The 12644-nt window shown below is 47.9% G+C and overlaps 1 protein-coding gene across 5 annotated transcripts in view; it reads right to left on the bottom strand.

Annotated features, from left to right (window-relative positions):
* Positions 1–3142: 3142 nt before the first annotated feature.
* IGF1R (insulin like growth factor 1 receptor) overlaps positions 3143–12644 on the bottom strand; it is a 319076-nt gene continuing 309574 nt past the window's right edge. For all 5 annotated transcript variants that reach the window (XM_005560575.5, XM_005560576.5, XM_073996803.1 and 2 more), the window contains one exon: positions 3143–10651. In XM_005560575.5, coding sequence (XP_005560632.1) covers positions 10270–10651 — 382 coding nt within the window. In that variant the 3' untranslated portion in view covers positions 3143–10269. The remainder of the gene's footprint in view (positions 10652–12644) is intronic.

The raw sequence follows: 12644 nt of genomic DNA, 5'->3' as shown, positions 1-12644 counted from the left end.
GACCACATTTTGTTTATCCATTCATCTTTAGATGAACGCTTATGTTACTTGCCCCTTTTGGTTGTTGCAAATCATGCTGCTACAAACACTGGTGTGCAAATATGTGTCCAAGTCCTTGCTTTCAGGTAAACATCCAGAGGTGAATGCCTGGATTCAATGCTAATTCTGTGTTTAATTTTTTAAGGAACTGCCATTTTGTTTTGCACAGCAGCTGCACCATTTTATAGTCATACTGGTAGTGTTTGGTCCTAAAGCACAGGTTAATAGCTGGGCTTAGCTTCTCTCCACGGTGTCATCCCTTTTTAAAAACAGAATCTCCTTTCTGTTTTATCTTTTGTTTTGCTTTTATGACACAGCGCTGGGTCTTGTGCCAGGCTTCTCCCAGCAAGAATCTACCTGTTCAGTGTTTTCTAGGGGCAGATTTCCGTTGGGAGTCCTATTGGTAACATTGCTTTTTTTTTTTTTTTGGAGGAAGTGAGCGAAGATAGCTAAGCTCTGGGAAATTTCTTGTTGGTGTGATTACAGCTACCATTTTTCACTTGACTAAATTTAAAAAATTCATCATTTAGTGTTCAGATTCATTCACTACTAAGAAAAGCATTTGCAGCTTCCTAACGAAGGAACCAGGCCAGGCACGGTGGCTCACACCTATAATCCCAGCACTTTGGGAGGCCGAGGTGGGCGGATCACTTGAGGTCAGGAGTTCGAGACCAGCCTGACCAACATGTGAAACCCAGTCTCTACTAAAATTACAAAAAAAATTAGCCGGGTGTGGTGGTGGGTGTCTATAATCCCAGCTACTCGGGAGGCTGAGGCAGGGGAATCGCTTGAACCCAGGAGGCAGAGGTTGCAGTGAGCCGAGATTGCACTATTGCACTCCAGCCTGGTCAACAAGAGCAAAACTCCATCTCAAAAACACACACACACACACACACACCCACCCACCCACCCACAAACAAACAAGAAAAACCCAAGAAGACGAAAAACCAAAGGAACCAGTCAAGGCCGCCAGCACACTTTTTGCATTTGGAGTGGCCTTTAGAGGACTCCCTTTGCAAGTATACCTGGATCATTTGCTAGAAAACCGATCAAAGCCCGCATGTTGGGGGATGGGAGAGGTGGTGCTGGGTGGCGTGGACAGGTCTGGCTGCCTGGTTGGTAATGTGGAGATCTGCTTGTGCTATGGGCAATTCTGTCCCAGGACACTGTCAAGCAAGGGGCCCCCAGGACTGGGCTCCAGTGTTATATTTCAGATTCCTTGGCAACATGCAATAACATTTTTAAAATTTTTAGATATTATCCATTTGGGAGGCCCAGAGCTCCCTCTTCATGAACTTCCCCATCATTTCCCCCACTGTGGCCTCTGAAGTTCTCCAGGGAGAACCCCAGAAGGCTCATTCACATCCTGGGCTGTGTACTTCGCCCAGCATCCCTTGTCAGTATGCACAGAGCCTGCTTAGTTCTGGCAGTGCTGAAGTCAGTTTGAGAACCACAGCAGAAAAGGCGGAGTCCTGGGTTGGTCATTATTTAATAGTTGGCGGGGAGGTGGGAAGGGGGGTCTTGAGCATGCTTGTATGTTTGCTCATCTGTAAGAGTAATTAAAATCCTTTCTTTGCAGGGTGATTGTGAACACCTGGTGAGAGAATGCATGTGAAGGTCTTTTAGTAACATTAGAACACTACAAAAACCGCCCACCTGGACTTGGGGAGGGTAAGTGAAGAACCAGCTCTTGAGGGCTTGCAGTCTTAAGAAATGGCACAGGGGGAAAAGTTCTAATGCTTCTAAAGACCCAGCACCTTCATCCTTAGACATTGCTGCTCCTTCTGGCTGGGCAGGCCAAGTGCAGACCGCACTGTGGCAACCTGCAAGTGCAGCACCAACCTGCCCAGGAAAGAGGGAGGCCCTGTTAGGCTTTCCAGCCTCAGAATTGAGACCTCCTTGTCATCAGTCACCTAATGAAGATCCCCTGAGTGCCAGGCACTCGGTGACAGCAGTGAGCAGTAACCCTGAAGCAATGCAAAGTTTGAGAGTACCCTCTTTTTTTTGAGACGGCGTCTCACTATGTCACCCAGGCTGGAGTACAGTGGCACGATCTTGGCTCACTGCAACCTCCGCCTCCCGAGTTCAAGTGATTCTCCTGCCTTAGCCTCCCAAGTAGCTGGGATTACAGGCAGCTGCCACCATGTCCTGCTACTTTTTTGTATTTTTAGTAGAGATGGGGTTTCACCATGTTAGCCAGGCTGGTCTCGAACTCCTGAGCTCATGTTATCCACCTGTCTCGGCCTCCCAAAGTGCTGGGATTACACGCGTGAGCCACCGAGCCCAGCAGAGAGTCCCCTTTCAGAAAGGCCTTTTGCTTTTAGGTGCAAACACTTCTGAGGCTCAACAGGTCTGAAGTAACCATGGTCTTTGGTTTACTTCTCCTACCTACACATAGCTAGGCAGCTCTTCTTCTACTGGCCTGATTTTGCTATTTTCCCATGATAAAGTTGAGGGAAATGACCAGCTTCTCCTCCTGATGTGTCTATGAATCCTTAGTCTGATTCTAGAACATTCGCACCTTGCCATACATAGCCATTTCCCCTGACAAAAATAATATTTACATTGTAGTGTCCCTGGGGCAGACAGAGATCACTAAGCAGCAGCTAGAAAGTAACTAAGACTTTGGAGCTCCTCCAGTGAGCCGCATCCTGTGTGTGGCCCACTGGGTTCTCACCAGCATCCCCCGAGGCGGGCATGTCAGCTGTGAAAGACCAAAAAGCACACGGGAAATGTGAAGAACTGAAGTCCTCTGCCCTGGAGTCATGCAGATCAGACTTGCCTTGGCCTGACTGTTGTTAGTGGAAGGTATAGGAAAAAAGTCCACAAATCAGTCAGAACTGCAGTACAGATTTCCATAATTTATGCATTCAAATTTCTTTCCAGTTGATTTAATGGAGTGAGAAATGGAATAGCTTCCCTGTCGTCTTCACTAGCAATTTGCATGCTGAGAAAGCTCAGCTGTCAGAGAAGAGGCAATGCTTTTGTGGAGAATGCTTCCAGGCAACATGCGTGAACACACGTGCCCCACGTAGCTCAGCTTCCCTGCCACCAAAGTGTGGTGATGCTTCCAGGAGGGACAAAACAAAACCAGAGATAGAAATGCATACAGAATTCTTTTATTTAACTTAAACCATGTAGTACTTTACTAGAAAAAAGCAGAGTAAGAGAAACTAACGTTGCCTTAGCTTCAGCCATTCAAAATAGACAGTTTCTTTTTTCCATAATGTAAAGAATCCAGAGTATATCGGAATAACAGGAATAAATTCTTACAACAGAATATACAAAAACATTTTGAAATTTTTTTCATCTACTGATTTTTTATATAAACAGGTTTTTTTTAGGAATAATTTATACACAGAAAGTCATTTTATGTAACAAATTGGCCATGTTATTACCTTTTTTTTTTTTTTACTTTTTTAAAAAAACTTTTTTTAAACAAGAAAACTCAGAAAATGCATTATTTGCGGTGCATCCATTCCATCCCGCCTTCTGGTTTGATTTTTTTATCCCAGATAAAGGGATACCCAGAGGTAGACAAACTCTGGCAAACCTCTCACCTCAACCTCACTGGCTTAGAAAGCAGACAGGTGTTTTCGCCAGGCGTCTCTTCCACCTGTGGATGTGTGTGTGCAACGCCAAACATCCAAATGAAAAGTTGAAAACAACCCAAATAGTTTCCGGGTCTTTCTCCCATGTAGTGCAAAAACCCAGGTGTTTCCCACAACAGAGATACTGTGGAGTTGGGAGACATGGCCAACAATCCACTGGAGTTAGAGGAAGTGGAGTCAAACTTTAGAACAAATTTTTGTGTATGCTGTAGTATTAAAAAGAATTGTTTTCTGTATTGGAGATATGTTATCTTCGGGATTCTGCCTTCAAAAAGCATTAATCATGATACGAGGCATGTAAGCAAATGGCCTGTGTGCCCCAGAGCTGTCATCTTTTATGTGATCACTGTGTATGCTGTAATCATCATGAAAACCATTGGCTGTGCAGTCAAGTCTTCCCATGTCCATGGCACTGCGTGACAATGACGGCAGCCAGACCAACCAAACCAGATGCTGAAAGGTGCCATGCACTGCTGGGCTCCAACACCTCTGCTGTTTCCATGGCCAATGAGGTTCTTTCCATCTGTTAAAGTAGCTACACTCCAAAGGGAAATGACCAGTAAAAAATGATCCCCTTCCCAACCAGAAGGTTCTGGAAGACCAAGATACTGAAGATACAGAACTACTTTTTAAATCATCATTCCTTTGTTATAAACTAGGGCACAAAGCATGGGGGGAAAAGAGGGTGAACCATGGCTGGGGTCAGGGAAAAATCCTTTTTTGGCATATTGTAAAGCTAGCTAGTAAACAGGTGTCCTAAAAAAAAAATGGATCACAAACACATTTGCACACACAGAGAAAAAAAGTGTCTTTAAATTATTTTCGGCAATTATAAACTACAAACATTTTATAAAATTATTCTATGTTCTTACAAAAATGCAATGAAACATTTAATTAGTTCTTGTAAACCAGATCTTCGTCAACTGACTACCCGTAATCTACTGGACTTAAGAGCCCTATTGAAAATGCTAATGAGTGACTAGTTAAAACAATGTTGACCAGAAAGATGCGGACACACACACGTGGACATACAAATGAGTGATTATGTTGTTGCAGAAACAAAATAAAACCCTAAAGTCATGCCCCAGAACTGACAACTGACGAGTGCGATGTAGTTCGTGTTCTTGAACAATTCGCCTTAACTCCGAGATCAGTTTCCAGAGTAGGATGTTAGGTTTCTTTGTTGAAACCAAATGCCCATGGATGACTGCTGAGCCTTGATGTGGTCTGATAGCTTCAGAAACCAACAAGTTCAAAACATTGCCCACATTTCTTCCAAGCCCTGCACCCAGCTGCTCGTAACTCTTCTCTGTGCCAGGATCCCTGTGACAATGGTTCCGTACCTACCACCTGGTCATTCCACCATCAAGGAGCACTCACTTCTCCAAATGACGCAACCAGTCATCTAAGATGAAGGCCAAAAATGAAACCCTCTGACCTGTCCAAGGTCTGTATCTTCAGCATCTCTGGCAACAGAGGTTCAGTCTAAATAACATCCTCTCTTTAAGTTCTCATTTGTACCAACAGCTACTTCAGAGTGAAGAAAGTGTCTTTCATCACTGGTTCTTAAGGAGTGGATCTCTGGTCCACATCTCCCAATGCTGCTTAGCCCAGGAAATGAAAAGACAGCTGACAACACAGAGTAACATTAACGAAAAGAACAAACCCCAAACTTTAAATGCATAACTGGGACTGCTGGAATGGGCCAAGGCATACCATGGCGGGTCACTGTCACCAGGAGGGTGCCTATGTTTTAGAAGGAAGTGGCCACCAACACTGTCTGGCCACCCTGGAAGGACCCAATGTGACAGCTAAGGACACTAGACAAGCATCCTAGCCTTCTGATCTCAGTGTGATCTTGCCACAGAGCCACTTACAAGCCATTCGGTCACCAGCCTGCAGAGGTGGACTGCTGTGGGAGAGGCTTCGGTGGAACAAACTGGCCTAGAATCTGGTGCCACAGAATAGTTGGCTCATAAATCTTTTATCCCAAAGCACCCCTATTTGCACCGAGCATCTTGTCATTTGGTAGTTCCACAGTGACTGCTCTTCTATTTTACGAAGCCACTTTTCCTACCACTGAAATGTGGTTCCGCATCTTAAGAAACAGGCCAGAAGGAGAGGCCCGGTCGGCCACGAACATGGTCTTCCATCTTCTGAGGAGGCAGCTCGTTCCAACGGTATGTCAAACGTCATGACATCCAACGGTATGTCAAACGAAGGAGACCTGGGGTGGTCTGGGTCTCACACAGCTCAAGTTCAACAATGTCTCCAGTACACACCAGCTCCTGCTGCCTCAGGGAAGGGCTGTGTGGGAGAATGTCTTAATGCTCACATCAATTCCATGATGTGCCTCAGTGGTTCATGTGACTTCAAGCAGTGTGAGCTGCTGGCAGAAGGAGGTTGCATGGAAAATGCCACAACTCAGCTTAAGATTATTTGGACACAAAAGAGGAAAATCAAGAGGCGGAGAAATCAGCGTGAAGTTAGGCTAGAACTGTGGATAGATGATGCCTTGGTATAGTCAAGGTGGGTGGGTTGGTCCAGTAAAATGACTGCACCATCACACAAGCCAAGTTTTCTCTTTTATTGAAGTGTTTCTGAAGCATTTGTTATGATGGGCACTACACTGCTAGTGTTTTCTACTTAAAGAAAAGCCACCTACATAAGACAAAAACAAAATGACATCAATAACTTGGACAGTTTAAACAAAACCCTTATAACCAGCTGATCGATCTGTAGAAATCCAGTTGTGGAAACCGGTAGGTATGTGCAAAAGAGAGGAGAGGCCATTATTCCAAGGGGTCACCTACAGTGTGGAAGAAGAAAACCCTGATCAAACAGTATTTCTCAATGACCTTAAGATCCCCGGGGTCTTGGGAGAGATGGGTCCTGTTCTGGCAGGAGGAAAAAGGCTCCTGAGCGCATTCACTTAGTACTGGAATTGCAAAGGAACCATCCACACTTGGGGAAAGCTGCCCGCCACATTTCCCAGCTAAATCATCAGTGCCTGTAAGAGCAGCTGCTGGAAGAGGGGAGCGAGCCGTCTGTCCTGTGAGCAGCAGGACCAGGGACAGACGGAGGTTCAGCCCTGGCGGGGGGTGAGACACCATGGAGGCTCGGCGCCGACCACTGGCCTTTCCAGCCCGAAGGTTTGGTACATCTCTGTCTACCCCTAGGGGAGGAGGAGGTGAGGGAGTAGTTGAGAGGGCAGCCTGGAGGGGGAGGAGACTCTGCTCCTGTGTGTGTTCTATTAGGGACTGGCTGTGAGGTTAGGAGCCTCTGCATTCTGGAGCACAGGCTGGGCAGATCTTACTCTCCAGCTGCTGCTGCAGCTGCACCTTTGTGCTGAATGAATGCAGCAGCCATGGCCGCATGGCCCTGCCTCGGTGCAAGCCTCCTCCAGGGATGCAGGAGCAGCAGCAAGGGGAGCAAACCCAATATGCCTTTACCCAGGAGATTCTCACAGAGACTATGCTGCCTGGACACCTTCCTGTCCTCAGAACCTGAGGAACAATTGCTCTCTTAAGGATGAAATGTGTTCGATCTGCATGGAAGCAGTTTGTTCCAAAGACAACCAGCCAGGGACAGCCTGGTGGCCCCCCGAAAGTGTGCTCTGGTGCCCTCCTTGGCCTCACAAGGCCACTGGCTAGGAGAGGAGGAAAAATGTAACACCTTGGTGGAAACCAAGATAGAAAAAAAATAATAATAAAAATAAAAGCAACACAAAACGAGACATCTCAGAAAAAGGCAAGCTGTCTGAAATACGCAGAGAGGTGAGTCAGTGTTGCTTTGACCCCGGAATACAGCCTGGCTTCTCCCTGCATCACCTGGGTGTGGAGCCTGTGGCGTGGATGAGGTTACCAGTATCAACGGCCTATTGTCAGGTGCTGAGAAATGTGAGATGTATTCTTTTGTCTATATACACATATAAAAAATAAGAGTGAGGTAGATAAATGTTTGGGGGGAAAAAAACCCAAAAAATCAAAAACTGTCCCATCACTCATACACACACACACCCCACACACATACACACACCCTTTCCTTGAAATTTAAATTCATAATGGGGCTTCTCTACAGTGATTGAAACTGGCATCACAAAATAAATTAAAAGAAAACTCCTACATATAATACCTTCTTTTTTCTTTTTTAAAAGGGAACACACTATGGGATAGAGGCTAGAGAAAGCAGTGAGACAAACTGCTGACAAGCAAAAAAAGCACTACAGACTTTTTTTTGTGTTTAATCTTCAGTCACAACTAGCAATCACCATATCCCAGTTTTGTTCTTACTCCTAAACATTTCCATCCCAGAAGCAACTCTTGTGCCGTCATCTCTCTGGTGAGAAGTGCTAAAAACAAAACAAAACTAAACAAGACCCCTGGGCCCCGAGGACCTGGATTCCTGGCCGAGGGAAAGAGGGCCAGCACCACAGCCCCGGTCCCCTGGCAGGGAGCAAAGGGGCTCTTGGGCCACCGTGGCGTCTGCGCTGCCCCGACCTGGCGCTCCAGCTGGCACAGCCCTGAGGATGCCGCCCTGGGCCAGCCTGGATCCCAGGGTCCCACTCCCTGCCAGTGCAAAGGAGGTCCCTTGGGATGTTCTGGTTCCAAAGACAGGTCGGTCGGTCGGTCTGGTGAGGGTGCTGGCGAGGGCCACAGTAGGGCCTGCCGGACCACGCTCTGCTGCTCCCTTGGACTCAACAGCTGTTTTTCATGGGATGGAAAGATTAAATAGCCATTAAAAAAAATAGTAATCCAAATGCCTAGTGTCTGCAGTTAACACTGCTGTTGTACCCAAGAATTAAAAAAATATATATATGTGTGTCACAACCTAAACAAAGGCAAGGGAAAGAGAGGGTGAGGCTTCTCAACCACGGTGGAGTGGAAACACTGAACAAAGACGTGTGAAGTATTTAACCTTTGTTTTTCTGACCTGAGTTTGTATCATGTCTTGCACTGTAACAGACTCCAATGCTGTGAGGGCGGGCTGGGGAGAGGAGCACGGCCCTCTCAGGACGGGTGCCCAGCCTTCTTTCCGCCTCGTGCCCTCACCAGCCTCGTGCCCACAGAGCCTACGGGTTAGAAGACAACTAAAGGGGGAGGTGGGAGCAGGGAGGGGGGATGTATTTATAAAAAGGCATCAAACAGTTCATGGCAAATTATGTCGTAGAAGTATCAATTACCGGGAAAAGAGGAAGAAAGTCACGCACTCTAGTACAAAGCATAAGAAGTTTCTTGGAGTGAGCAGAAAGGGGAGAGGGTGGACCTGAAGGTTTTCATAGATTAAATCCACAAAGATCAAGAACAAAAAAAATAGCAGCTTTTTTTTTTCTGTACAGACGTATAGATGAATATCTGAACCGTAAAAAAGTTATAAAAGTGACATTAAAGACGATGTGTATGCAAATGTTTCATGGTCTAACATAGAACTGTAAGACCCATGAAGAAGTCCTAGGAACAGAGAAATGTCAACAAAGCTTAGAATGCTTGAATCCATTGACTGCTTTTCTTCTTACTGCTGTTGTGGTGTTTGAATTTCTTTCCTTGCAAACCTGCATCAACAGTTGGGCTGAGTCCCTGGAAACCCCTTCCCATCTGTGTCCTTGGGGGTGGGCGGGGGAGCTGGGGCTGGGAGAGAAGCAGGCATGGGGCCCCTTGACTCAAAGCCTGTCCACCAGGCTGCTTCAGGGCCTATGGCCACCAGATTCTTGGGGGTTGGGCGGGGGTGGGGAGGCAGGGCAGGAAAGCCAGTTTAGCTTCTCCCCACCTTCACTGAGAGAGAGTCCCATTGTGTCCAGTTCCCCCAAATAATAACCTAGTCAGAAGCAATGAGACCTGTGTGCATGTGGCCTTGAGAAGCACAGCAGGGGCAGTCAGACGGACGGAGCGTGTCGCCAGCGTGTCTCTCAAAACGGAGCAACCAGATGCCACGCTCACCCATGCCTCCGGACACAAGGAATCAGCGCAAGGACGGTGAGGGAGAAAGTTCAGGATTTTGGCAAAATTAGGCAGCGTTAAAATGGTAACAGCCTTGGATGAACAATGGCCCTTTGTAAATTTCATGTCCCTAGAAAGGTGAAAGATAAAGGTAAAAATTTCCATCTCCACGTGTTTTTTTTGTAATGACCTACGGTGTCGGGTGGGTGTGTACAGGGGTTGGATGGGGCCACAGGGACAGCCACTTCCTCAAACTGATAAAAAAGGGCTTCCCAGCTGGACTTACGGCAATTATTTTTCCATTATGAAGCAGAGAGAAAGAGAAAAGTGAGAGAGAGAGAGAGAAAGGGAGGGAGAGAGAGAGAGAGGATGAGGAAGGACAGGGACAGAGTAAGGAGACTGGTTCTCAAGTGCTCTGTTGCTATTAAGTGTTGTCATTAAGGTTCTTAAAGGCCCATGTCAGTTAAGGGTTTGGGTAGGGAATAAAAAGCTGCTTGCATATTGAAAAAAGGAACATCCCAAATGTGTTTACTGCAGAGAAGCTGTCTCCCGCGGGCAGCAATGGCAGTTCTGAAGATCCACTGAGGTACAGGAGGCTTGTGAATAGATTGTTAAAACTTTCTCTCTCCCCCCACCCCGCTGAACAAACACGTTACTGTTTGCACAGATTCAGGATCCAAGGATCAGCAGGTCGAAGACTGGGGCAGCGGCAAGGCCCGCTCGTTCTTGCGGCCACCGTTCATGTGTGCGTAAGGCTGTCTCTCATCGAAGCTGGCGCGGAGCACCAGCACTCCAGGGCCGGGGCCGTTCTCGGCCTTGTGTCCTGAGTGTCTGTCGGGCAGTGGCAGGGAGGACGAGGAGGCCGAGGGGTCCAGGGGGACGCTCTCCATGTTCTCTGGCTCCAGGTCCAGCTCCTCCGGCTCGGGCAGCTTGTTCTCCTCACTGTAGTAGAAGGAGACCTCCCGGAAGCCAGGCTCCATCTCGTCTTTGATGCTGCTGATGATCTCCAGGAAGGAAGGCCTCATCTTGGGGTTGTACTGCCAGCACATGCGCATCAATTCAAACCTGCAGCCAAGACACATGGAAGGGGGGTCCAAACTGGGAGGGCGTATGTGGCCAAGAGGCTTCATGGGCCGCCTGCAGTGGTTTCCCACCTATAAGCGTATGGTGGGAGCACTGAATACAACCCTACTGTCCCTCTCCGTCCCTGGCTTTCTGCCTGGATGGCCCAAGTGGCCTTCAGAGTCTCCTGTTTTACCTCGTATGGTTCCGTTCACTTCACTCAGCACTACCACGGTACAAAACCCAAACTCTCCTTTCCCAAGAAGCACTAATCTAGGTCCACACTGTCCATCGTTACAGGTATTATTTATGGTGTCAGTGCTAAGAAATAAAAATAAGCAGTTTTCTATCTGAGACATCTCATGCAGCCACTGCTGAAACATCCTTTCCAGAATTAGAAAGCAGGAAACCCCCGGTTTCTAAGAAGGCTGATGAGTGACCGCAGCTTCCCCAACGCTCTCTCTCCAGGTCCCACCTGTTATTTCTAAGCTTCCTCCTGGTGCAGGGCTACCCCTGGCAGAGGACCAAAGGAAGAAGGCACCATGAGGCCAGGCTTGCAACACGAAGAAATACACACTCCGAGTCTGCTGCTGTCTCCATCTAGCACCTGCTTGCTCCAGCCCTGCACAGGCAAGCCCCAGCCGATGAGCCAGGCTGTTCTGGACCAAACAAGAGGCCCAGTGTAGACCCGAAGCCAGATTCCAATGAGCCAGCAAGGAGAGCCCCGGGCACGAGTCCACTCCACAAGCAAGGACAGGCAGAACAGGATGACGCTTGTGCTGTGTCTTGGTCGCATTGGCTGGGCTCCGACAGCACCTGGGCTGCAAATATCTGTGAGGCCCTCAGAGTCGCATGGGACAAAGGAAGTCTTGCCAGCTGTGGCCAGGGCCCCCCACGAAAACAGTCAGCCACACGTGGACAAGGAAAGCCGGCTGCCCTGACCCAGGAAAGGCCCGGGCTTTGACAAGCTTCCAGAACGCAGAAAGACCCAGGTAAACAGACTTTTGGGGCAAAAAGGTACAGCTGGCTACCGTCCAGGGCTGGCCATAGTTCTGAGGAGTGACCGCCAACAGTCCTCTTACGTGAGCGTGAAACCAAAGTGCCTTCCTTTCCACCTCTGTTCTCACCAGGAAGCTCTCCTCTTTGTTTTAAAATTCTTCCTAAAAGAGATGCTTTTCCATAAAAGTGGCCACATAGAACTCTCCACATCTAGGAAACTCAAAGCACCCAATGGCATCTAGCCTCCTGTCAGGCCGGCTGCTTAACCACAGACCACCTGCCCATCTCTGGCTTTCAGGGAAAATTCCAAGGGGAGGCCCCTGATGTAAGATAAGCCACTAGGCCTGGAAGCTGGCCTGCCAAGAGAAGGGCTCTAATGGCCACCTGGCAGCTTCCTTCAGATGGAGACGGTGCAACCTTGAGGGAGGGTGGGCCTAGGTGTGAGGGAGAGCCATCCAGAATCCACTAGAATTCAGCGTTCTGGAGCCTGGGGGCCTGCATCTCCACAGGGTCTAACCCGGGGCTACCCACCTCTGCACATCAGCTGCACTGGCATGGGCCATGCTCCCTCATTTCCATGTGGGCTGCAGCTGCTTTCCAGCTACAACTACCAGCTGAGGACATTAGGACAGAGACCGTGGCCTGCAAGTCTAAAAATGCTTATTTACCATATGGCCCTTTACAGAAGGATGGTTGCGGGTTCCTGTTCTGGGGGTAAAGGAATTAGACAAAATATGAAGCACCCCACAGTATGCTTCTTAGATATGGAGAGTTCCATGTGGCCACTTTTCCGGAAAAGAATCTCTTTAGCCACCATTTTAAGTCTACCCCACAGCAGAATGCCGTGTGCACACTAGGTGCCAGGCAGTGAGGCAGTTATGTGTGTGAACTGATGAAGTCCTCATGAGTTTGTGAAGCAGGTGCTACTGACTATAATATACACCCATGTTACAGACGGGGGAACAGAAGCACTCAGACATTAAATAATTTGTCCAAG

Source organism: Macaca fascicularis, chromosome 7 (assembly GCF_037993035.2).
Source record: "Macaca fascicularis isolate 582-1 chromosome 7, T2T-MFA8v1.1".
Lineage (NCBI taxonomy): Eukaryota > Metazoa > Chordata > Mammalia > Primates > Cercopithecidae > Macaca > Macaca fascicularis.
The sequence above is the reverse complement of the archived record's forward strand: the minus strand, read 5'-3'. Positions and strand labels throughout refer to the sequence as shown.